Consider the following 27,438-nt stretch of genomic DNA (forward strand, 5'->3'; position numbering starts at 1 on the left):
TTCTGGTCTACAATGGATAGGAGCTCTTCAATGAAATTCTCCAGCAACCAGTTAAATTTAACCCTTTTCTGTACCTCCACTCATAATATTTAATCTTCCTTTAATTATCTTGGAACTTACCTTTAGTCAAATTTAGTTTATTCATGTATGTTTTGTTTAATTTTTAATTAATTAATTAATTTTAAATCCCACTACAGTTTCCCCCTTCCTCCTCCTATCAGTCCCTCCTTACATCTCCCCTCTGTTTCCACCTTTGATCTACTCCTAAGTTTTTGTTTAGTAATGGGCAGGGCTCCCATGGATATCAACAAAACGTGGCCTATCAAGTTGCCATAAGACTAAGGACATTTTCATGTATTAAGGCTGGGCAAGGTACTCATAATCTCAGAATGAGGAGTAGGGTTCCAAAAGTCAGTAAAAAGTTAGAGACGGTACTAGCTCCCACTATTAGGAGTCCCACAAGAGGACCAAGCTATACAATCATAACCTATATGGAAATTTCCTAGGTCACTCGCACGCAGGGTCCCTGGTTATTAGTTCAGTCTCTGAGCCTCTATGAGGCCAGGTTAGTTGATTCTCTGGGCTTTCTTGTGATGTCCTTGACCCCCATGGCTTCTACAATCCTTTGTCTCCTTTTCTGCAGGATACCCATGCTTCTCCTAATGTTTGACTGTGGGTCTGCATCTGTTTCCATCAGTTGCTGGGTTAAGCCTCTCTGATGACAATTGGACTAGGCACCAATCTATGAGTATAGCAGGATATCGTTAGGTACCTACATCAACATTTCCCCCCTCCAGTTAGGTTTGGTTCTATTCTAGGTCTCTGAGTCATCCTGCTTGTGGCTCCTGGTGATCCAGGCAGTTTAAGTGTGTGTTTACTCTGCTGGCATGAGATTGAGGCTAGACAGTCATTGGTTGGCCACTTGCTCAATCTTTAGGTCACCCTTACTCCAGCACATGCCATAGGCAGGACAGACTGTGGGTAAAAGGTTATGTGGCTGTATTGGTGTTCCACTTGCTCTAATTGAAGTCACAGGAGATGGCCAGTTCAGATTACTATCTGCTATTGCTGTGAGTCTTAGCTGAGATCATCTTTATAGGTTCCTAGAAGATTCCCTTGTACCAGGTTTTTACCTGACTCCAAAATGACTCCCCCAGTAGCCTCTTTCAGTACCCGTCTCCTTTGCAACCTCATCTCCCATGTTGAAATCTCCACCCATGCAAAGTAAACTCACAAAGTCTTGTGGTAGATTGATTCCCAGTCTTCTGATAATTGATTTCCATAGTGACTGCACTAGTTTGTACTCTCACTAGCATTGGAGGAGTGTTTCTTTTGTTCCACATACTTACCAGCATGAGCTGTCACTTGTGTTTTTGATTGCAGCCATTCTGATAGATGAAAGATGGAATCTTAGAGTTGTTTTGATTTGCATATCCCTGATAGCTAAGGAATTTGAACATGTCTTTATATGTTTCTTGGCCATTTGAGATTCCTCTATTGAGAATTCTGTTTAGATCTGTACTCTATTTTTAGTTGGGTTATTTGGTTTGTTGATATCTAATTTCTTAAGTTCTTTATATATTTTGGAAATCAACCCGCTGTCTCATGTGGAGCTGGTGAAGATCTTTTCCCACTTTGTAGGATGTGTTTTGTCATATTGGTAGTATTTTTTGCCGTACAGAAATTTTTCCATTTCACGAGGTCCTATTTATTAAGTGTTGATGTTAGTGCCTGTGCTATTGGTGTCCTGTTCAGGAAACCGTCTCCTGTGCCAATGCTTTCAAGGCTATTTCTCACTTGCTCTTCTGTCAGGTTCAGTATACCTGGTTTAATTTGGGATCTTTGATTCTTATTAATTTATTCATTTAAAATTTTGGAAACATATCTTGTGGTATTCACCAAGCATATATAAGACTAGATTGTACACTGCAGGCGAGTAGTAGGCTTACATGTATTTTGTTCAGCTCTTAGAGCAGTGCCCAGGGAAAGCAGTCATCTCCTGGTGTTCATAAGTAATTGGTCCCAGGATTCTCCACAGTTCCCCAAATATGTAGGTGCACACTTGCTATTTGCAACCACCCATAAGCATATGCCTGTATACTACCAGTCATCCTTCAGGCAACATACAATGTTTAATGCCTGAAAATGATTGCAAGCAATCTTAGAAATAGGTATTTGGGGCAGTAATCCCTATAGCTATGGAGGCTACAATGAGATTTTGTGTACCTTTTGCAACCATGAAAACAATTGTAGATGTCTCCACTCATTGATTTGGAATTTACTGTGGGAACACTTTTCTTGGAAGAATGATGTTATACTATCAACATCACACAGAGTTGTATTGGCTCAGCTTTTGTAGAAGATCCAGGTTTGGCTTGCAGTGCCACATTGGGTATCTCACAACCAACTGTGATTGCAAATCCAGAGAATCTAACACCCATCTTTCCTGCATGGGTACCTGCATACACATGATGCATATAACTCACATAGGCACACAGGCATACAGGCACACAGGCACACACACACACACACACACACACACACACACACACAGAGAGAGAGAGAGAGAGAGAGAGAGAGAGAGAGAGAGAGAGAGAGAGAGAGAGAGAGAGAGATGCCTGTTCCTTCCCTGAGGAAACCTTTTTGCCTTTGAAATGAGACAGATTCACAACCTTGCATTCATTAAGAGTACTGAGCAAGGGCCACTATAATTGACTCTGTTCTACCGGTAAGAAAATCTAAACAAGGGCTGCTATTTATTGATTCTGTTGTACCTGTAAGAAAACCCTCCTGATTATTTGGCTGAGATCTGTGCCCAGAAAAAAGGAATGCCAATTATTTCCTGTATTCCCTTTGCTATACTCTGCTTAGGTTTATTATATTCAATGGCAACATTAAACATCTTCCTTGACTCTAGATAACATGTTAGAGCCATATTCGAAATGTTAAATTCTAAGAGTAACTTATTAATTTTCCCCCTTAACCCAGAATACACAAGAGATAAGATCCCACTGTTAAGGGTGGGAGAGATGGAATGTTCTTACCAGATTAAGGTTTTTTCTCAGAAATCTTTAGGAGAGTTGAAGCAGACAAATTATATAAGCATGAGAAACACAGAGTGTAAGTTATAATGTGTCCATGTATAGTTTTTTTGTCATTCTCTTCTCCTCTCCTTCCTGTTTCTCTGTCTTGGAAGTCTCTTTGTAAACCAGTCTGGCCTCAAACTCACAGATGTCTGCCTGCCTCTGCTTCCTGAGCACTGGGATTAAAAGCATGCTACCTTCAGGCTGCTTTACCATTCTTAATCTTAAGGTATTTCCTATCTTCTTCTAGAGTAAACATCAACTAGCAAATACTATGTTCACTGCAAACAAATCCAGACACTAAAGGAAAACAAAACAAAACCAAACCAAAGCAGCAACAACAAAACCTAGACACATTTCTAAGTCACTTTTGATTATGTGGAGATATCTGATGAGTATCTAGGCAACTTACCTTCATGGTGTGTATGTTTCTAAAGTCATGTATATAGAAAACTACTGTTTCTTGGTTTAGAAGAGCCTAGGCATCAGATATCAGAGTCAGGTACACATGGTCATGCTTTATTCATTTGTTTTTTTCTTCCTCCACTGTGAACACCTCGTCACACAAAATCCATATCATATGAAGGGAATTAAACTGTGACCTCCAAAGATGTCTCAGTGGAGTCAGGGTCAGTTTGGGAGGCAACCTAATCTAATCTCATGCCCACTGAGTATGCTTATCATTGGCTCAGACATCCTTTCTGTCTCCAAACTCATGATCATTCTGTGGGAACCTTCTTGCTTCAAGGATAAAGTCTAATATGAAGTTCCAATTGAAATAGACCATTTTACCTAGATCCTTCCATCTGCATACTTCTATAAACTTATTATAGTCTTTGTTCCCAAGAATAAAAGCTGATCTTTAATCTTCAGGTGTTTTTCTTATTGCTCTTTATGTGGAGGATAATTTAGCCATCGTCCTCCAGTAAGTGATAAGATTCAATGGACAAACCACCTCTCCTGAGTTTGGACAATCTTATTTCTTGTTCACCAAAGAAAAGAGCAAATGTTTCTGCTTATGCCAGTTTTGTCTCCCAATAGTGAGAAACTGAGCAAGCTGAATGTGAGGGTACAAAAAGTGGCCAGAACCTGTTACCTTGGTGATGAAGCTTGGCTGGGTTCCTATTTGGGCTGTTGGAGTCCAAATTTTCGAGTTTTCTTATGTAGTCTTCTCATGAATTTTTAATTAAAAAATAACCCTGTGACCTTATACATTTGTTAAAGTGTGCCTGAGTTGATTTCTAATGCTTGTCACTGACTATTTATCATTTATTTGTTAATCTATTCTTCTTATATATATTACATCCTGACTAAGCTTTCCCTCCTTCCTTCCCTCCCAGTCTCTTTGAAAGACCCGAGGTTATCAGGCTTCAGGCTGAATATCCCGTGACATCCCGAGTTCAGTAACCAGACAGTTGGATGCAAACCGCAAGAGGTTTATTGTTTACACAGGCGTCTGTGGGCGATTTAGCAGCCTTAGCTAGCTGAGCGCACTGGGCTTTAGGACAGTTTTCTTTTTATGTACATACTTTTGGCAAGCAAATCAATAGGGGTATTGTAAAAAGTGGAGCCACTGCAGGTGCAGATCTGGGCAAGCAATAGGGGTATTATAAGAAGCACGGGCATAACTCATCCTTCCTGGAGAAACCACAAGGTCAAGATTAAACTTATTTTAACAGCCTGCCAGTGTCCTGCATCAGCACTCTGGACCAGATGTTCTTTTCAATTCGACCTTGTTCCCTGTCTAGGTGAAGGGACCTTGGGGAATTTTCCACTGAGGCAACCTTCTGAGTCTCAAAAAAGGGGGGTGTATTGAGGTTTTTCACCCTACATCCCCTCTCCCCTAGATATACTATTCCTCTGTATCCCTCCAGAAAAGAGCAGGCCAAACATGGCATAATAGGTTACAATAAGACTAGGCATATATCCTCATGTCAAGGCTGGATGAGGCAGCCCAATAGATGGTAAAGGGTCCCCAAAGCAGGCAGAAGAGTCAGATACAGTCCCCCTCCCAATGTAAGGAGTCCCACAGGAACACCAAGCTATTCAATCATAACATGTATGCAGAGAACTTAGGTCAGACTCAGGCAGGCTCCCTGATTGTTGATTCAGTCTCTAGGAGCCACTATGAGCTCTGGTTAGTTGATTCTGTGGGCTCTGTTCTTGGGGTGTCTCTGACCCCTCTGGTGTCTACCATCTTTCCTCCCCCTCTTCCTTGGGATTCCTCAAGCTCTGCCTAATGTGTTTGACTGTGAGTCTCTGTATCTGCTCCTATCAGTTTCTGGATGAAGCTTATTTGATGACAGCTGGGACAGGTACCAATCTGCAAGTACACCAGAATATCGTTAGGAATCATTTCATTGATTTTTGCTTACTTGCTCTTGTATGTGTTTTTTACCAGTCATGTTTGGTTCTAGGCTGCCCAGCCTCTGGCCTTTCAGGTAGTGTCAGAGGTATGCTTCCCCTTGTGGCATGGGTTTCAAGTTGGAATAGTAATTGTTTAGCCATTCCCACAATTTCTGCACCCCAGCACATCCTGTAGGAAGGATAAACTAGAGGTCAAGGCTTTGTAGCTGGGTTGGCATCCCAATCCCTTCTTTGGAAGTTTTGCCTGGTTACATGAGATGGCCAGTAAAGGCTCTGTGTCTCTCATTGTTAGGAGTGTTAGCTAGGGTCACCCCAAAGATTTCATGGAGCTTCCATTGCACTAGGGACAGTCCCTCAATGTGTCCTTGCCCAAAATAATATTTTGATTACTGAACAGGACTAGGAGACCCACATGCATGCTTGGGGTAGCCTGCCTTGGGAGAAGAAGAGAAAGCATAGGCCTACCTGGTGCCTTGCAGCATTGGGCAGTTGGTAACATTAAGGTGGGCAAATGTATGGTGTGGTATAGGAGAGAGAAAGAGACAGAATCACTCGTGTCCTGTGGTCATAGGCAGATATGAGGAGGTGAAGGCAATGAGGAACGGGATTAAGAGGATGGCTTGGTTGTCACCCCGAGGTCATATTGATAACCGGACCTAGGCTGCTGGCAGGGCCCATGTCTGGATCTATAGCCTTGTTGCATCTTGGTCTGTGTTGATGTCCATGGTTCTTGATTAACATGGAAAGCCAAGGATAGGGCTGCTCAGATTTGGTCCCTCCCCTCCCTGACTGCAATACTAGGGGGAACTGGCACTACCCCTCACCAGGTTCAGCACTCAGGAGAGTGGGTTCTACATCTCTCCTGGGTAGCAAAGTAGAGTTGACCATGTTGAGAGCGGAGTGGGTGAGCCACCTGAGAATGTGACCATGGGATATCTGGCCCTTGCCCCTCATCTGAAATATAGTAGTGTGGGAGATGGAATTATTCCCTTCCCTTCCACCCCTGATTGCCTGTGGCAGTGAGAGAGCTGGCCCTGACGTCATGAGAGTAGCAGAGTTGTCCCTGCCCATCATCAGCTGCAGCACTCAGAAGAGTGACCCTTGTCCCTTGCCTGGGCAACACAGAAGAGCTGGGTCTGGTGGTATAGGTGTGGGAGAGCTCTCCCTGAGATCATAAAAGCAGGAGAACTGGCCCTGCCCCTTGCTCCTTCTAGCTGGGGCAATGCTGGAGAGCTCATCTCAGTGGTTAGGTCAGGGGAGGCTTGGAGGACTGACCAACTCAACAACTACCCAAACCCAGGATTAGGGTTATGAGTTGACCCACCCCAATATCTACCTCATTTATGATCTGCTGGAGCACTTGAAGGGGTACATCCTGCAGACATGACACAGGGCAGCAACAGGATATTCAAGAGGAGCCACAGTGAGGGCCCAGTAACTATGGTGTAGCAGAAACCAGAGACTTCGAACCAGGCCAATAACTTTGCAATGAACACTTGCAAGTAAAGATATATGGAAAAAAGGTAAACTGTCATTCACTGTATCACACTATAGCTTCCATGGTGATATTTTTCTTTTCTCTTAAGCTTTATTTTATTTTTATTTTTTGGGGGGAGGTTGCAAGGGCAGAAGGGGATATGAAGGGATGGTAGATGAATGGGATCAAGATGAGTGATTTGAAAGACACAGAGAATAAATAAAAAGAAAGTAAAACAAATCACATATTTTTATACCAGATTCTCCATAGCCAAGAACATTTTACTGTCAGTCTAAAAATGGCATGTCAGACATCTGTACAAATAATAAATAAAAGCATAAAGGCTGGGTTAAAATAAAACCACAGTACAAATACAGTATATGGCCACCATCTGGCTCATTCCCAAATCAAGGGATACAGATATTACCATGGTGTCACAGGCAGTTACAGCACACAGCTGCTGAGGCATTCTGGGTAGATCCTGGAGGAGATTATATTGAACCAAAACAAGATGGATAAGGCATCCAGTTGATGTCCTCTGATCCCGCAAAGCATGTTATGCCATATGGCAGTTGGAGAGACCACATTGTCACAGTACTGCACTGGTCTGGGAAGAATGGATACTGCCATGTGTTGACTTTAAATTTGCTCAGATCACCCTACTTAATGCCTCATTTGATCAGACCTCAGGTGTTTTCCTTGTCCTACTTCCCTGCAATCTGGGCATTGTCTGTTTCCAATGACATTGATCTGTAAATATCCCCTTGGCTATGCCTTCCAAGTAGCTCATCTTCGATGGAAAGCTGCTTTTTGAGCAATGTGTCCTGGCTGCATGCCATGCTTCCCTGTTACAGTTTCCAAAGGTTCTATTCGGATGACTGGGAAGGCTTGGCTGGGCAGTGGCAAAGGAATTCAAGAATGACAAAGTACCGGTATAGCCAAAGGTGCAGACAGGTATACAAGGTTGTAGCACAGACTGCATTGAAGTGATAATGACAACTGAAGTTAGTTTATCAATGAATAGCACAAGAATAATCAGCCTGGATTAATCCTGTTTGAAACAGGAGACAATTAAAGATCTTCAGTTGGTATCATCTTTACTAACGTAGGGCATAACAGGTATTAATTTGTGAACGTTATGTATAAAACATTGAAAATCGGAAGGCTGTATCATAACTCAGATGTAAGGAAATGAGAACCTTGGCTGGCATGTTGACAAAGAATATAGAAATAAGAGACTGACATTGGAAGGCTTAATGATGTTGCTTAGAGCTTCAAATGGTGTTTGTTGTGCCGTGTTTACACAGGATGGGTTATCACTGACTACTTTTTAGATTTCAGATCAAGTTCCAATAGTAGCTAACATGCCTCTTACAGTTTTATTTAAACTACTTGTCAATGGTAATCAGCTCCATTAAATTTTTTTCTTTGGCCCTTTCATTCTCTTGACCAATTGCTCTGAATTGGATTACTTGCTTCACCTTGGGTAGAAATTAGTGGCATTAGTAGGCCCGTTTGTCTGTTTGTAGTTCCTGATGTGGTTGTCACCTGGCATTTACACTTTCAACGTCTCTCTTTGGGATGATGTGAGCCATGACTGACTTAATCTGCATTGCCTCTATTTTTTTCTGAGGCACGTTCCTTCTATCCATAATTTGATGAGATCCTGTGTAAACATCAAGCTCTAAGCAACATCATCAAACCTTTCAATGTCAGTCTCTTATCACAGAGAGGTATAAACCTCAGAAGTTCTAATATACTTACTGGGTTCAGACCTGCTGGAAAATCTTGCTTTCTGTTAGACTAGACAATAAGCTTTATTGGCAGGTCATGACTGGTTTCCCTAATTTTTCACTTGTCTTTTAGCAGGAAATTCCATAAAATGTGTCCCTCATGAGAATGAATAGTCTGTGAAAAGGCTAAAAAACTGTGGGCAAATCTGCCTTTAGTCTTAGGGGCAGAAGAAGTACCAAGGCGTAAGAGTAGGGAGAGCGACAAAGGAAATAGAGGGGACAAGGTGGTCATACAATAAATGGAGGACTAGAGACATGAGATGTCTGAATGGCTAACAAAATAAAATTCCATAGAGGAAAAAAGGCATCAGCCTTGTCAAATGAAAGTGTAAAATCAAATATGTCTTTTCCTGACATATTACACTTTTCTTTATCGAATGTGAAAACTGGCCTCATTACCCCAGAATCAGTGTTTTCCTACTGCCAACTTCACTTTTGATGCTGAAACCTGCTTCACAGGCCAGCAGATGGCGACATTGCACAGATTTTTGAAGCATTTTGAAGCTTGTAGATCTCACTAGAACCATGGTTTCCCTCCGTACTAACTTATTACCTATAGAGTAACAATGCAATATTCCATGCATAAAGACTAATTTATTGTTATATTATCGGATAATTAACAACTGGTGGGGATGTATGGGAACGACCAATTGCTTCTGTTGGTGGGAGGTGAGTTCTGTAAGAGAAGACACAGGTAATCTCTTTGGTTACCTTGGACCAGGGCGAAACTCATGAAGCCCCAGCTTCCCAAGCACTGGGACTGTGAGCTTGAGCACAATGTCACCCCCAACCCCCGCCACACACTTTAGCATCCTTATTTGAAATTCTTCTACAAACAGGAAGTCTGCGAGTATATTTTGAAAACAGGACATAATGTATTATTATCCTTAACGTACTGTCTAAGCACCAATGACATTATAGACATCAATGCCAACTCTCTGTGACTTTACATTTCCCTTTACATTTTCAAGTGCTTTATTTACTCTGCATGATAATCTGTACTTAAAAAAGAGCATAATCTCCTCTAATTATTATAGCCAGCATCATAGGTCAATAAACCTCAGTTATTTTTCTTCAATATTTTTTCTTTCAGTCTGAACTTCTTGATGTCTAAGATATTAAAATTGCAGGTGGCTTTTATAAATAGAAACAAAGAAGGAAAAAACAGTAGTACACAGAGCAGTGCCAAGAAATTTTGATATATCATTTACTGAATTCCTATTTTGAGGAATTAATTCCAATGAATCATATACTCCACAGATAGGAATAATTTTTGCATCATCTATGAGGAGGACAGGATATTTAGAAAATTGTCCTTCTATTAAGAAGCAACTCAATACTTGAACTTAAAAGTAATATTTTCTTTTTCAAAATTCTTCTGTTGCTCTTGGCTCTTTGGATTACCCTTCCTGACACACTGAAAGGTGTAGCCCCTTAGTATGAATGAGATCTGGGTTTAAAATCTTATTTTGTGCCGGGCGGTGGTGGTGCACGCCTTTAATCCCAGCACTCGGGAGGCAGAGGCAGGCGGATCTCTGTGAGTTCGAGGCCGGTCTGGACCGATAGCCTCCAAAACAATACAGAAAAACCCTGTCTCGTAAAAACCAAAAAAAAATCTTATTTTGTTCCTTTCATGACGCATTCTCTTGGAAAGTTACTAAGGTTATTTCCCCATTTCTGACATGTGACTACAAATTGAGTTTTGCGGGATTGTGGTATAAGGGAAGAGATAAATATAAAATGTTTCACTGCATCATTGGTGCATAGTAGATGTGCTGACTTCAGCGTGGGAAGGCTGGTTGGGGCAGTGGTGCAGGGCTTTTCCACACTTTATAGTTGGTGACTTCAGCTTGATTACTTGGAATTGGCCAGAGTGTGTTTGCATAATCAAAATTAGCAAAATGTACACACAATATGAGCTTTACTGCCTAATCTGATCAATGCCCCAGGTTAGACACCTACTACTTTAAAAATTTCTTCAAATCAATATACAAATTGAAGCTTTATCCTCCAGGAGAGCTGAATATTAAGACATTTACCAGCATAGCCAATGACAGAATTCATTCTTATGATTGCTGATAAGTGCAGAAATTATTGCTTTTGTGTCATGGAGCAAACAAAATTAGCAAAGCCAAGGCCCAAATAGGTGATATGATCAAAACATGCCCAGGAAAGCCCTTCACTAGGTTTTTGTCCAGCAATGTAGGAATTATGTTTATCTACAATTTATCTCTTAAATTTACATTTGTGGACTATGTGCAGACATCATCTTGTAACCTTCTCAGGGGATGCACCCATCAGGGATTTTGCATTTGTGTCAAACTGCTTGAGCTCTTAGCTCTAATAGCTCCATGTGTGCTGAATAGTTAATGACAACTTGACACAAACTGAAGTTATTTGAGAAGAGGGATTCTCAACTGAAAAAAAATGCCTCCATAAGATCAGGCTGTGGGCAAGCCTGTAGAACATTCCTTCTTTAATTCCTTCCTTCCTTCTTTACTTCCTCCCTCTCTCCCTCACTCCTTTCTGCTCTCCCTTCTTTCTTTTACATTTCAGCCAGCAAACAGTTTCCCCTCAACTCCTCTCCTCCCTCTGTCCTTACCACCCAATCCACACCTCCTCATGCTCAGGAAAGAATATCCTGTGGATAGCAACAAAATTGGGCATTTTAAATTGTTAATTGATGGGTGAAGGCCAAGACCATCATGGGTAGTTCTTTCCCTGGGCTGAAAGTCCTGGGTTCTATAATAAAGCAGGTTGAATGAATTAAGAACAAGTCAATAAGCAGTATGCCTCCATGGCCTCTGTATTGCCTTCTGGTTCCAGGTTCCTATCCTGTTTGAGTTCTTATTCTGACATCCTTTGGTGATGGACAGTGATATGGAAGTGTAAACCAAATAAACCCTCTCTTCCCCAACTTGCTTTTGGTCATGGTGTTTCGTCATGGCAATGATAACCCTAACTAAAACACTATCTAACTATATGTTGAGAATCTTCTGGCCATTTCACCATCTTGGAATGGAGATAGCTTCAACAGATCAAATCTGTATCTCATGGCACTACAATTATCACTGATGAGAGAATACAGAGTCATGCTAATCAAACTACAATACACTAAGATTATGCAAAAATGTGAGATGAAAATAAAGTACCTTAATGATAAAGTAACTGGGAAAATTTGGTAGACTGATTATATTTCTGAGCTGAAATATAAAAAAGATGCTTCTATGTTTAGAACATCCTAGGTGGAAATTAAGGGAAAAATACTGGAAGAAAATGGACTTGTCAGACCCAAGAACAGAAAGACCAGTGTATGCAGAGTACTGTGAGTCTATGAGGCTGAGACATGGGGCAGGGTAGTTAAGTGGGGATCTGACGATGGAAGACCCTTCAGAATACTGAGAAGTTGGTCTTCATACCTAGTGATATAAGAAATTCTGAAACACCTTAAGACGACCCATGGGTCATTGGGAAAGTGCTCAATCTGAATTGGAATTTAAAAAGATCACTTTAATTTGATGGAGAATATATAATAGCGAACTAAAGGGAAAGACGAAAGATCATAAACAGTGACTATAACACATGCTAGTGCTTGAGACTAGGGTAAAGTTAACAGGAATAGAAGGAAATGGGCATTTGGGGGATATAATTTACAGGATGCAAAGACAGCATTTTCTGAGGGGTCAAATGTCCTTAAAGGAAAGAATGAATATATGTGAAGTCTTTTTCATTGTTAACAAAGGTGTAGACAAAATATATAAATGTACAACAGTTCATTTGTAGTGTTCTAATGTAAGCCAAGCAGTGATTGAAAGTCTATATTTTTTTCAAGTGAGAGAAAGAGCTCTTCATGTTGCCTCATTTCTTTCAAACCTTTTTGCTAGGATAAATGACAATGCATTTCTGATATTTCTAAGCTCTTAGATTCTCTGTATTATTAGTAACACACAATATAAGTGCAACTGGAATATAATTGTTTAACTAAATTACTCAATAATTGCCCTAATATAAAACAATTAAAATGATATTTAAATTTACAAAGGTAATTCTCATTCTTAATGAGTCTCTACAAGTCTTTAACTCTCTATTTCCTTTCTGATTTTAGTCATTTTCAGTTTCCCCTGAGAGGTCTTAGAGTATTAGAAAAAAAAGCAAAAAAAATCTTTTGAAAGTCCATGCTTTATGGTAATAGTTTTAGTGTTATGACTTTTAGGCAGCATTCCAGGAGATTCATAGGCAGGGAATCATTTAGTGGCAATCTAGTGTCTAGCCACTAGATGATCAGATAGCTTGGGGGATGGTAAAATATCTGGGCTTAAAATTTAATAAATATTCTTTTGTATGAAAGATTAAACTTTCAAGCAATTAGAGATTTCCAGGAACCAAAAGCAAAGGAGAAATAATTCAGAGAGTGGTAGGTGACCTGCATCCCGTGGAACCAGAAAAGGGTGTTGGATTCCCGGGAGTTGGAGTTAATACTGAAATCTGATCCTCTGAAGATTATCTTAACCACTGAACTGTCTTTCCTACCTGGGACTTCCTTTTATTGCCATATCCCTGAAGACATTCTTTATTATCTGGAAGTCTTTTCAAAAACAGGCATCTGTATGATGATATCTTGCTGATTGTTTTCTTCTGGGAAATAATTTTAAAAGAGAATATTATTTGTATCTCAATGTATTGTTAAGACGACATTTATTTTGCTCATTATCTTATTTATTTCCTTAATGTCTTGGGTCTTTTGAATGCCTTCATTCGTCTTTGTTGATTTTTTCATGTGAAATATTTTCCACTGTTCTATTTTAATCTTGTATTTTCTTTTACTCCACTTTTTTTCTTAGTGTTCACCCTGAGAGTTAACACTGGCATTTTAATTTATAGCAATAAAGTTTGCATTAGTACTCAGATCACTTAAATAGCACTTGGTTTGACGTTGCTATACAGTACCCTTGCATTTCATCATGGAGACCAACTGTAGTAATACTTGGGTTTTGTCAGCAGCACATTCATTTAGTTTTTGCTTTATGCTTATGTTTTGTATGTAAGTTTCCCAAGCACAGGTGTCCCAGCTGAGAGCCTTCCAGCACTTTGAAATATCCTTGTGTCTTCTGACCTCCAAGATGTCTAACTTTAAGTAAGCTGCTAGTCTTATCAGATAGTCTGTGTAAGTGACAACTCCTCTCTGTTTGCAGAATTTGTCTTACTTGTGGCAGTGTGATGATGTCTAATACCTGATGTATCTCATTTAGCTTCTGGAATGTGATCACCCGATTTAGGAAGCTGCCATTCATCATTTCCCAAAGTGTTTTTCCTGCTTATTGTAGCCTGAGTTCTAATGAGTCTTAATAATAAAAACCTGTAGTCAGGTTTTTATGGTGCCAGCCACAAGAGAGACCTCTTACCTCTACTGATTCCTCAAACCAAAGCATCAATCCTGTCCCTATGAATCCTCAGACTGAAACCAGTGACTGGCTGCTCTCTCTCTCAGACCTTTTAGGTTTCATCCCCTAATATCTGACTCCAGGTTTTTATTATTAAGACCAATTAGAGCTTGTGCTACATCTGTTCTCTTCTGCTTCTCTTCTCCCTCTTGGGTATTGATTGGTCTATTTGTTGGTTTTCTACAGGTGCTTGCAATTCTGTTCATTTTCTTCATGCTTTTTCTTCTATCTATTCCTCAAATTAGAGAATTCTAATTGACCTGCTTTAAGTGTAGTGGTTTCTTTTACCAGCTCATGTCTTCTTTTGAGTCACTCTAATGAAACTTTCTGTCTTAAACATAGAATCTTTCGGTAGTCACTTTATAATTTTTGTGTGTATTTACGGCATTCCCCCTGCGCTAAAAGTTGAAAACTTGTTCTCAGTGTTTCCAACTGAGTTACATTTAGTTTGTAGAACATAGTTTAAATAAGTTTTGAAAGCATATTTTAATCTAATTACCTAAGCAGAATTGTGAATATTCTTTAAATATTGTCTAGGGTACAAAGAATCTGGAACTACCTGGGAAAGGTTACCATTGGCTGTTTTTTTTCTTTGATCTTTGTGTGCATATGAGAACCACTAGCACTTAATGGTCCCTGAGGGTGTCCTTTCCTTCAGTAGTGAAGCTATCTGTAAGTCATTTTAATAAAAATGTAGACATGTAAAGAAATGCAGTTTAGCAGCACTGGAAATCTGTTTTTCCAGCTGTGGTTGGATTGTGCTGTTAATATTTGTTCCTTTGTTTTGCTTGCTCCTTCTGATGTTTGTTCTTTTGGAAACTTTCTAGGGTTAAATCCAATAATCTGTGGTCCTGGCATTTGCAAGTGCTGCTTCAATTCAGTCAGAAGTGACAAATGAGGACAGGTATTGTTTTGGGATGCTTGCAGACTGGTGCTTGCATATTACCTTGAAGATTCCAGAAAGAGCTAGCATTTTAAAAATCTACTACAACCATCTCATTCCCTAGCCTTTCTTAAAAAACCCGTCAAGTACATATTCTTATCATATCCTCACATAAATGCTTAGTCAAGTTATTGTAAACAGGTTGGGAATAAGTTTATTTGTCCTGGCTGATCTCTGATTCAAGCTGAGATAGTTGGCCTTGCAAATGCTTTTTTCAGAGAATGTCTAGATAGATCAAGCAATAACACTTTTTTTAGGGGTTCTGTGGGGCTCCAGGCTTGTTCTGTCTTTCCATAAGGTTGGGGTCTCAGGGTTTTTTAAAAGGCTATTGAGGAACCCGCTGCTCTTCCCAAAAGTCAATTACTTGCCTAAAACTTTTGCATGGCTAATTCCCAGAGTTATGGAAATGTTTGAATCATTGCAATAATTTTCACTATTTCTAGAGAAGGGAATTTCTGTAAGTCTTTATTAATTTATTTCCATAGTCTTGAAAATTCCAATGCATTAAATAAACATTAATTTAAACCGCTTAGTTAAGAACGAGAAGTTACTATAAGGAAAAAAAGCTTGATGGGCAGTGGTAGTGCATGCCTTTAATCCAAGCACTCTGGATATAGAGGCAGGTGGATCTCTGAGTTTGAGACCAGCCTGGTCTATTGAGCAAGTTCCAGGACAGCTGGACGACACAGAGAAATGCTATCGTTTAAAATAGGCTTGTGTGTGATACTTTTTATGGTAGCATCATATAAAATATTGTAGTGAATATCTACAGAGAGTATTTTTAATTTCAACACTGGGTAAATCTCAGGCCACATGGCCTCTAGAGATGTCTTCTTAAGCAGAACCCTTTCTGACACATTAGAATAGGAAATGTCATCTGATGAACTCGAAGCCCCAAGCTGGAGAAGAATGCTGTGTGGAGGAAGTTGGTGAATTTGCCTTTTCGACATCTAAAGCACAATGAACTATACGTACAGACAGATACACATTTCTACATGCGATGAAACAAGATAACATAAAATCAAAGTAACATTTACTCATTAAGGATGCAAAAACTGACTTGAAACACTCTAAGTATAAGGTAACTTTTTCTTCTATAGAGGTTCCTTTTCAGAAATATTAAAGTAAATAGAAAAACAAATAATCCCGTCTAATTAAAATGTAGCCTTTCTGTCATTATTGCACATAATTATTAGCAAGGGTAGGATAAGTCATTCATTTTTCATTCATTTATAGACAAAGGAGAGAACAGTTGTCCCCAAATGGAGGAGATTTTTGTCCTCAGGAAATGTTGGCACAGTCTAGAGACATCTTTGTTGTATTATATTTAGAAGAGCAGTCTATTGACATTTAAGTCACAGACAAGGGATGCACAGAACTCCCCACCAGGTGGCCCTCTACAGCAAAAAATGTATGAATTCAAAGTTTAGCATTATGACTATTGAGAAACCTCAGGGCAAGATACTTAGATTAATGTAGAATTATTATTTTGTTTTTGATGTTTTAATTTCTTTCTTAAAATTATTGAGAAAAAGTTGTAAACTCTATCTTTACAGCTATGTTTTCTCATTTTAAGAGGAGTGCAGCTCAGATCCATATAAATATTTGTGTTAGAGTCTCTTGCAGGACCAAGTTATATTGAGCTATCTATGTGTGAAAGTTGTCAGAACCTAACTGGATTCACTTGTCCTGGTTTTAATAAAATATAGATAAACACAGTCAGGAGTCACTGTGATAAAAGTTCATTTACATGATTATTTGGTGATAACAGTCCCAAAAGACTCCTTGACCACAACCTGATAGAGAGTCCGCCATGACCGCACACACAAAACAACTTCTGCAGACACATATGCTCAGTAACTTTCTGTTCATCTTCACAGTGGTACCACTCTTATCATCCCTGTTATCTAAGGGCTGTATTTAAATTACTTCTCTTAATTTCATCTTTTAAAAACTTGTTTGCCTCAAAAAGTTTTTGACCAAATTCATAGCAGCAGGCCATATGTATTCCCACTGTTATGCTTTGCTATTCTCAAATAAATATCAGTGTTCAAAGAGAAATCTCTGATTGTTACACATGTTGATACAGGCATGTCTTATTGTTTGAAAACAGGTAATATGAAAGAAAGTTGTTAAGCTAGAGGAACACAGAATAGGATAGTAAAATAGGCAAATTAAAGGCAAGTGAAGCAACCATAGCTTAGGGCTTGTAGTCAGAATACAGTTTATCGACAACATAAGTACAAACTTCATAGAATCATTGCTAAGAGTTTTAGAGCTGATCATCATAGCAACAGAAGAATATTAGTGAATCTCAAGGGAAGAAATGACACAGAATTTGAAGCACATAAATAACATTATTGAATAAATTCTCTTCTGGCTATGTGTGTGAAAAAACGATTTGGTGAGTCCAGGAGTTGGAATCAAGATATTACCATATTGTGTTCTAAAGTGGGATAAATGATGAAAAGTGGGGCTTGGCAATGCAAATTAGAGTCAATTAATGGGTTTTCATCTAAAGTATTAGATGGGTAAGCATTAGTGAAGGACCAAAGGTGGGCAAGGAAGGAAGAGGGTTGTTAGGAAAACACGAAGGTGGGTAGTGAAGCCAATCACCAAGAAAAAAAACGTAAACTATATTGTACATACACATGCTATCATCGTTACTATGGGGAGAGCAGCTTTCTCAGAAGAGAGCAGAGATGCTGCTTTCCCATGAAGACCAACCAAGAATGAAGGTCTCTACCAGCTCAGAGCAGAAGTCTACCTGCGAGTGATGCTAGTCAGGCGCCTGCTCTTAAGAGTCTTCCCTCATGGAGCCATTAGAAATAACATGCTTTGTTTCAGATACCCAGCGTCTGGTGTTTTATTGTGACACTCTGAAGTAACCTGAACAGGAACCAACATGAACACAGCAATGCTTTGGCTACTTCTGCTATCCTAAGTATATGTCTTCCTTGCTTCTACTCAAAAGTCTCGCACCTCCTTACTTTGTATAACATGCTAAAGCGGTGCTTTAGGGGCTAAATATACTTTACAGCCCTCCTGTCATATATTGACTTGGAAACATGTTTCTGACCCACGAGTGACATTTTGGGGCACATTGCTGCAGTTACCCTTTTGGCTTACATTTTAAACACATTTACTATCAGGTGTATGCCATAGCCTCATTGACCTGGAGAAAATATCACTTAAAGTTGCCCACTTTCTTTAGCATCTGATTATAAATTGATGAACTGTCTTGAAGCCAAGAACAGAATGCATTAGACGGTAGATATGAAAGGCATGGAAACCAGGGGGTGAAAAATCTCCCCTTTACATGTCTAAGGCTGACTGACATCTGCCGTTACATGAGTTTTGTTTTGGGAGATCAGTGTACCAATCTCTCTCTCTCTCTCTCTCTCTCTCTCTCTCTCTCTCTCTCTCTCTCTCTCTCTGTCTCTCTCATATAGAAATTTAAGAAAATGTATTTGTCTTCAAGTCATCATAAAAAATCATCACAAGATTAGCAGGTTAAATTTATTTCCTTTGGTTGCCCATCTTTTCCAGGCAGGGATTAGCTATAGTTGTTGGTGTTTTCCACATGGAGACTAAAGTCTCCCCTTTATTTTAAAAATTATCTTTGAGAATTTTACTCATGCATACAATGAAGTATGATACCTACTCCTATCCCTGACACTTTCTTTCATATTCCCCCCATTTGCTTGCCAACTCCATGTCTTTTTTATTTATTCTGATTGCTCATCTTAAGTAAGTTCAATCAAGATGCTCCTATGTGCAATGGGGCCATCTACTAGAGCATGGGGGAATAACCAGTGACTGTATCCTACACAGAGATTGAGTCTCCCTTCCACAGTAATTATCTACTGCCAATACCACTTGTATAGGGTGAGGCACAGACATCATCTAAAGCACTTAAGCTCAGATTCTGTCTACTTGTCTATGCTGTTGTGAGATCACGCCAGAAAATGCAGCTCGCAGCACTAGTCCACATCCTCCAGCCGTTGCATTCTCTTTCCTCATCTCTGATGAGTCTGGTGATGATGCTGTGGTTGGTACAGATATTTCATCTAGGGCCAAGCACTGAGTCTCTTATCTCTGCACTTTGATCAGTTACACATTCCCCCAAGGTCTGCTGCAAAAAGAAGCTGCTCAGACCAAGGTTGAAAGCATAGACTTAAATATTTAGAAGGCACCTTGACAGCATGCCATTTAGCAAAATAATAGGAGAATGTTATATCCTATGGGCCCATGGTAGGCTTTTGACAATGGTTACTATGTTGCCTCAGGTGGAGAAATTAGCTACTATAAAAACAGTGCCTCTATTGACCAGTAGGCACATTTTGAGTATAAGATAAGTGTTTCAGTTAGGGTTTCTATTGCATTGATAAAACTCCATGGCCCAAAGCAACTTGGGAGGAAATATTTTATTTCAGCTTCTGTAAGCTTCTTTATCATAATCCTTCACTGAGGGAAGTCAGGGTATAAACTCTTAAAGGGCAGGAACTTGGAGACAGGAGCTAATGCAGAGGCTGTGGAAGGGTGCTGCTTACTGTCTTGCTCCTCATGGCTTGCTCAGTTTGCTTTCTTACAGAACCCAGGGTCACTAGTGAAGGGGTAGCATCATCCATAATGGGCTGGTCCTTCTACATCAATCACTAATTAAGAAAATGTATTAAGACTTGCCTATAGTTCAGTCTATGAAAGCCCTTTCTCAATTGAGACTTTCTCTTTTCAAATGACTCTAGCTTGTGTCAAGTTGACATGAAACTAGTTAGTATAGTTGGTATTGCAGTACACACTGCTCAGCAGCACTGGGTAAAATCTTTGATGTTTTTTCTCTGCCAGTATGCTGCATAGCATTTCTAACTATATGAAAGCTGGTCAGTGGAGAGGAATTTTCCTCTTGGGTTTGAGAATGTTTTTTTTATATCGAGAATCCAAATTATTTGGTGTCTTTAGCAGTAGGGTTTTACCATGTAGTTACATTGAATAAGAAAGAGCAAAGACTATCTACTGTGCCATTTTGGAGATCTCTATGATCTATTTGACCAATATAGATGATATGCTGTGCCTTGTACCACAGTTTGCAAGTAATGACCTATGTCTTCTGAGAACAACACAGTTCAGGTATGACCAGAAAATAAAGAGATATGAACAGTCATAAAAAAAAAGATGATGAGAGTCAGTAGAACACTTTTGAAACTAAAGAAAAGGGAGGAATCCTACAGATTAAGGGACTAAGAAGGGATGGGGTCAGGGGATGTGGTGGTTAAGAGGTAGGATGTATTGTCACCAAAACTAAGAATATTGATTTTTGCTTCTTTAAGGTGAAGTTCCTGTATTATACTTGTATCAAAACTCTTAAGAGTGAGATGAAACTTTCATGTAAATACTTTCCATTATTAAGTCCTGGGAAAAATCACATATTAAAGGTTTTTATTGAACACAAGAATGAGAAAGAAAACAACTCTTGAGATGCACAAACAAGTAAAAGATCAACCATAAGTAAAAGAATGCCTTCATTAGACCAACATACCAAAAACTAGGTGAAGTTTAAAAGTATTTGGAGATAAATATAATTTAAGTGGAGAATGTTCTTAATATTAATGATATATATTTTCTATAAATTCCACATTTTATGTTTTATTCAAGTATAAATGAATTATAATACCATTTAAGAGAATTGTATTTTGCTAAGAGGAATATAACTTTAAAGATATTCTGCTTTGATAAGAATGCCATAAAATTTAAGACATATTAGCAAATGCTATGTTTGGAATATGTAGCATTTCTTCTCAGTTCATCTAGATTTTTGATATTCATCAGAATCTCTGATCTTTCAGACAGAGCACATGACAAGAATTACAGAAGCTATTCAAATCTTTTCAAATTAGCTTCCCCCAGACAGATCAATCACCACTCTAAGTGCAACCTAAGAGTGGTAGAGAATTGAGCTAAGTGAAGCATGTTTGCTCTCTTGCTTGCATATAACTATCAATTATTCACATTCTTCTGTTGTGTTCGGGAGGTGCTGTCTCAGCAGAATTCCCTTCTGCTCCAGCTGATGGGTAATTCCCTCCTCCCATGAGAGGGATTGCTATGGGTTCTACATCTTATTTTGCTTGTGTTATGGATTAGTGTGATTTGCAGTATGGAAGATTTGAGCTTTTTTGCTGGAGGAAATTTCCGTCTATATCAATCAGCCAGCCATGTTGGATGGCTTATGATATCATTCAGTGCTTATAATTTTATTTTACAGAGTGACCATGACAAATGTTATTACCATTACAGAGGTCCCTAGGAATATTTTGAAACTATGTTACATACTATTATATTATTTCCAAGGTTGAAAAAAATAACACAATATAGTACCTATTATTTTTACTGTGTATTACTTGAAGATCATTAAAAATATTTGATGTTCACAACTAAAACAAAATACAGTAGTTTGTATTAATTATATAGCTAATTTTTAGAACAAATTCCACATTATTAACATGACTTTAACTTTTGTCAAAGTCCATGTTCTCTGATTTTAACATGTTGGTTCAATTCACAAATCATAAAAATACCTAAATTTGAAATATTCCTGTATGCAGCACATTACAAAATGTTCCTTCTTTATGGTAGAAGACATGGAACTCTTTTGGGAATGTGTTTATACATACTCATGTGAAACAGGAAATATTGTCATTATTGAGCATGTATGTCAGCTGCGCTGTGGTTCTGCCTAGAATCCCTGTAGCCTGGACTCCTAAAATCCTCAATAGCACATGGAGCGCCACCCTAGCATCACTACTGAGATCAGTTCTTGGCTCTGTGTTGTCAAGAATAGCTTTAACAGCTTAATGGAATTGCTTTATCTTATTCTTCCTACCTCTCACATTTTCAATGAGAACCAAGGTCCACATAGGTTATGTATCCAGGAAATTTGGAGGGTCATGGTTTGTTTGGAATCCATATACAGCTCAGACCCTGGCACACACACTGTTACTGTCCTGAATGTATGCATCTTCCCAAAGTTGGGACAAGAAGAACAAGCACAAGTTAGTGTTGCATGGCTAAACGTTTGCCTTTGGTTACTTCTTGTCTCAATACAAAACTCCTTGTGGAACTGAATGAATTACTTGGGATGCCACACTTCTCTTCCTCAACTTTTGCATGCAGGAGTCATTACAATGAAGCTGCCCCATGTTGCAAAGACAATGAAAAGAGAGAAAAAGAATCTAAAGAAAAATACCAACAGTTATTAGGAGTGCATGAATTTACTCCTGGAAGTACTAAGACATAAAATAAATCTGACATCATTTTATTTTTAGTGACTTTTATTTTAGATTCTATTAACAGTTTTTAAGTCTCAAGTATAGCTACAATGTGTTTTTTGACAAACTTGAATATTTTGAACATTCATTGGCCTATGAATTTTGTAAGCAGCATTCATATATTCATGGCTACTTATTTATTTGCTGGGAGCAATTCTTGATTTTTTTCCTCAGGAAACTAATGACAATGAAAACATATACTTAAAAATTGATGGCTCTAAATTAAATTTTAAACCCTGGTCAATTAGTGACCATCCTTAATTTGCTACCCTCCTTTTTCATTACTTCCATTAACGTTTGGTGAATTTGCTAGTGTGGACAGCTTTATTTACATATGCATTTAATTTCCACTCTTACAAAACTATCAAAATTCTACAAAATCATGCTAAACATTAATGATAGCAAAATGTGGCAATTTGAATTTAGAAATAACTCACAGATTTCTTTTACTGTTTACACAGAAAGAAGAGACAAAATAGTAAAGTGAGATTCTCCTGTTTCCACCCAAATTATGTGCACAGATTTGTGTTCACATATGCTTTCTTTTATTTAATGCTAATTTATATATTCTGACTAGTCAGCATGTCAATAGGTAAAATAATTTCAGTAACTATGTAACTAGTAGCTTCAGTGATGTAACATTTTATAATTAGTATAAACACTAGCCAATATGAAAAGGAGTGTGAGCTTGCTTTAAACTTTTACTGAATGTTATCCTAGTGTCAAATACCATTTTCAGTCTGGGTGGTGGTGGTACACGCCTTCAATATCAGCACTCAGGTGGCAGAAGCAGGCAAATCTCTATGATTTCAGGGCCAGCCTGGTCTACACAGTGAGTTCCAGAACTGCCAGGGCTATGGAGAGAAACCCTGTCTCAAAACCAAAATTACCATTTTTAATGGATACAATGTCATAAGTAGTGATTTTGAGGATAAAATGTATAAAACTTAACATCACACTTAAAATTATGTAGTTTAGAATGAAATGTGTTCAACATGAATTAGAAAAAAGAGAAACTCTGTAACTGTTCTTTTTTGTAATGCTAAAAAATGTGTGTTGAGAAACCAGTTGCCAATATATTTTAAATTTACATAAAAATCAGCCACTGTAAAAACATTAATAGCAAATCACAGATAATCCATACCAAACATCTGCAATACTATATCCATAAAAATATTCACAATGTATTTATATTTTAATGGGTGAAAAATAATGAAAAACTGATTTCAAATGTTAAAGAAGACTAATTTCTTAATTGAATGTATTAAAACTTGTTACAAATGGAAGGTTTTGTGTGACTACCCAATTAATTTGACAAAACCTATTCTAACCCCTTAACAGATACACAATGCTCTACATTGTATGCCTGAGCACTGTTTGGAATCTTTCATAGAGATTAAAAGTAACTCTCTAAACTAAGTTAAATGATTAAACAAGGATGTAGGGAACTGTCAGCCTTGTACTTAGTTTCTTAGGTCCCTTAGACAAATGTGTGCAATGATTCTCTCCTATAGGATGCTGTAGGATGCATCACAGTGTGAAAACATTCTGAGGAAGTTCTGTATAATTTTATCTTTGTTTTTCTTGTTCTTGTAGCTTTGTTTCTTCTCTCCCTCTTTATATCCCTCATTTTCTATGTCTCTTCATCTCTCTAGGGATGTTTAAATTTTTTAACTGGGCAAGAAATTAATAAGATGTATTTGATTACTATTTATATCAATGTTTTTGTGTTACTTTTGAATTTCAAATGCAAATTGATGAAGTATGTTTTTATGTATTTCCTTCAATGTTTCCCTCAGAATCTTCTAAGTGAAACCCCTCTTTACTTATGTAGTTCAGCTTTTTTTTCCTCTGCAAAGATAATATGTCATCTTCTTAGAACAATATTATGTGAGAATGTGCCAGGAGCACTTGTGTTTACCAAGTGCTTTAGAAACAAAAAATAGATTTCTAATCCTTTCTAGGCTAGTTGCAACCAGCTCAAAACAAGTATGCTTTAAAATGATAAGCCTGGGCTATTTTACTGATCAATGCACAGTATATTTCACATTGTATATTAGAATATTAAGGAGGAAGTGATATCAATGTTGTTATTTACAGATGAAATAATGGAGGTTCAAAGGATCACTTCCACAATTAGGGAAGTTAGTGACAATAGAAAAAGCTGATGAAACTCACTCTTTGAATGCTGTTTCATTCATACTGAACACCTGGTGGGCAGGTATTAAAAGCCTAGTGTTCCTTGTAACTTGGGACCCTGCCAAACACATTAAGGATTGTATTTAAGAGACACAGTACATACTGTGCCCTGGTCATCTGCTCAAACAAGTGCTAGGGTATCAAGTAGCTAATTGCATGTCAGGATATATTTCATTAAAAGGAAACCTCAAATTTGTGTAGAGACAAATTATGACAAACCAAAACTGTATAAGAAGATAAATGTGGCAACTGGTATTAAGAGTTGAATCATTAGCTGTCTTATTGGGCAATTCAGATTGAATAAATATAAGTAATTGGAGTATGGTAAATTAATTTTTCTGTTAATAGTCTTCATGTTTTTATAATGAGAAATGTGACATATTTATATATATATTTCAAATAACTTTTCAAGATCTGTGGTTATTGTACATACAAAGTGGGATGTAAGAAAGACGGGCTGCCTGTTCTCTGTGAACCTGAAGTTCAAGCTAAGCAACTGAGGTGGGAGAATCATGGGAGCACAAGATTCCAAAGATGTCCATAAATCAAGGTGAATGCTAATCTATGCAAACGCAAGTGATTTCTTAAATAAGCAGCCCACATATGTTTTCAATCCTATGACATTTTATAAAGACCTATAAATTGCTTCTGATGCAATGTAGGATAAGTCTGAGCACCTCAAAATATAAACTGAATTCTGTTTTATGGATAAAGATTCTGACTCCCTCATAATAAGATGTTTTGACAAAACCTTCATTACTAATTATCATCACTTTTACAAAGAACTACGTGACAAACAAAAGGTAAAATGCTTGCACTGAATTCCAAATCATAGTTAATCCATTTGAATTTGTGTTGGTGTGTATGTATTCATGTATACCTGAATTCCTATATTTAGATGGGGATACATGTTGAATTAGAAGCTAGAGAAAAGGTATGGAGGCAAATGAGAAAATGTTCTCCATGGTTTTCTGATTTGTTAAGTGATTAAATCACCCCTGATTGCAGTAACAACTATCCCCTCCAGAGTACACTCAAAATTCTTACAGAATCGTTTGCCAGTGCAAAAATAGCCGTGTGTCAATGTTGCCGTCTGCTCGTTGGATCAGAACTAGTGGCTGTGTGCCTTTGAGAATATTTTGATAAAAAGAGTTTGGCATAGACCTCCGTGAAAGAGTCTTATTAACACCAGTGAGCCACCTTCATAGGCTGTAAACAGTAGATCAGAAATGGAGCTCTATTCCCTGCTTTCTTTTCCATCTTTCCTCTTGTCTTCCTTCTCTGTTTCATCTGTTTCATATTTCTCTTGATCTGGCTTTGTGACACTGTCATACGAAGGTGGAGAGATGGCAGAGGCAGTTGCATCTGTCTTTTCTGGACTTGAGTTCTCGTTAACGTTATCAAAAACTATATCTTCTTTATTGGGCAAGTCATCATCCCTATCTCCATCTTTTATGTATATACTTGATATGTTCTTGACGTTTTGTCGAAGGCGGTACCTTCTGTAAGCACGCTGAATGATAGTAGCAGATACATCCTCTTGTTTTCGTTTTAGTGTGGTTGTAATAGGTTCATAGGACACTTTAGAAGGATTTGCAGACATAAACCTTTCTTCCATCTGCGAACGAAGAGAATCCATCTCTCCACTCTCACCCAGTACCCGCTTTGTAAAAGCAAATAAGATGTCCAGGCAGTGGATGCGGTCTCCACTCACCATGGGCAGATCCATGGCAATGAGCTGGACTTTGTTTGGCTTTGCGATGAGAAGGGGAGGATCCAGGGCAGCCGCAAAGTCCGACAGCTTGCAGAACTCTATGAACTGAGTGGCATCAGGGTCGAACTTCTCCCAGACCTCATAGAACATCTCAAAGTCGTCCTCACTCAGGGGTTCAGTACTTTCTTCAGTGGCAACGCTGAAGTTCTCCAGGATGACAGCGATGTACATGTTTACCACAACCAGGAAGGATATGATGATGTAGCTGACAAAGTAGAAAATCCCCACAGACGGGTTCCCACAGTCTCCTTCCACTGAACTTCCTGGATGAATTTTTTTTGGGTCACAGTCTGGAGGGGCACTGTTGAGGATAGGAGCCAGCAGCCCATCCCAGCCTGCGGAAGTGGTGATTTGGAACAGGCAGATCATGCTGTTGCCAAAGGTCTCAAAGTTGAACATGTCATTAATTCCAGCTTCCTTCTTAACATAGGCAAAGTTGGACATCCCAAAGATGGCGTAGATGAACATGACCAGGAAAAGCAGGAGGCCGATGTTGAACAGCGCGGGGAGAGACATCATCAGAGCAAAGAGCAGGGTGCGGATCCCCTTGGCGCCTTTGATCAGGCGTAGGATCCGGCCGATCCTGGCCAGGCGGATGACTCGGAAGAGGGTAGGAGACACAAAATACTTCTCTATCATCTCGGCGAGAAACATTCCTATGTGGGAGGGAAAAATAAATGGAAATATTTATATATCCATGTGGCACAATGTCATGAATTTAAATATCTTCATATGCCATGCCATCTTAAACTCAGAATTGCTGTCCTATCTTAAATTCAATATTTTAACAAATAACTGCTGTGACATTTTTCCATCTTAACTAAACTCATGGACACATTCCTCTTTATTTTTGTCTGTAAGATGTTTTTCATTGTCTTGAGAGTAAAGTTGTGTTGTGAATAGAAAGGATTATGCATGCTCATGTTCAAAACTTTATTTACAGGACTCAAGATGGAGCTTAGTGCTAAAGCCATCCATAAACTAGGTCTTGCTCGTAAAAATCAAGAAGAAGAAATAAAGGGGGGGGCGACAATAA

The 27,438-nt window shown here is 38.6% G+C and overlaps 1 protein-coding gene and 1 long non-coding RNA gene across 6 annotated transcripts in view; one reads left to right on the forward strand and one right to left on the reverse strand.

Annotated features, from left to right (window-relative positions):
- The window catches only part of LOC106022141, a 163,992-nt gene that overhangs the window by 10,547 nt on the left and 126,007 nt on the right, over positions 1-27,438 (forward strand). For all 4 annotated transcript variants that reach the window (XR_005877170.1, XR_005877167.1, XR_005877169.1 and 1 more), the window contains exon 2: positions 26,833-27,012. This is a non-coding gene — a long non-coding RNA (uncharacterized LOC106022141). The remainder of the gene's footprint in view (positions 1-26,832; positions 27,013-27,438) is intronic.
- Positions 22,053-27,438, reverse strand: part of Scn9a (sodium voltage-gated channel alpha subunit 9) — a 144,344-nt gene continuing 138,958 nt past the window's right edge. The window contains exon 27 of one of the 2 annotated variants that reach the window (XM_040745491.1): positions 22,053-27,058. In XM_040745491.1, coding sequence (XP_040601425.1) covers positions 25,866-27,058 — 1,193 coding nt within the window. In that variant the 3' untranslated portion in view covers positions 22,053-25,865. The remainder of the gene's footprint in view (positions 27,059-27,438) is intronic. The other variant, XM_040745492.1, reaches the window with a different exon arrangement.

This window comes from Mesocricetus auratus, unplaced genomic scaffold (assembly GCF_017639785.1).
Source record: "Mesocricetus auratus isolate SY011 unplaced genomic scaffold, BCM_Maur_2.0 Super-Scaffold_100004, whole genome shotgun sequence".
NCBI classification, from domain to species: Eukaryota; Metazoa; Chordata; class Mammalia; order Rodentia; family Cricetidae; genus Mesocricetus; species Mesocricetus auratus.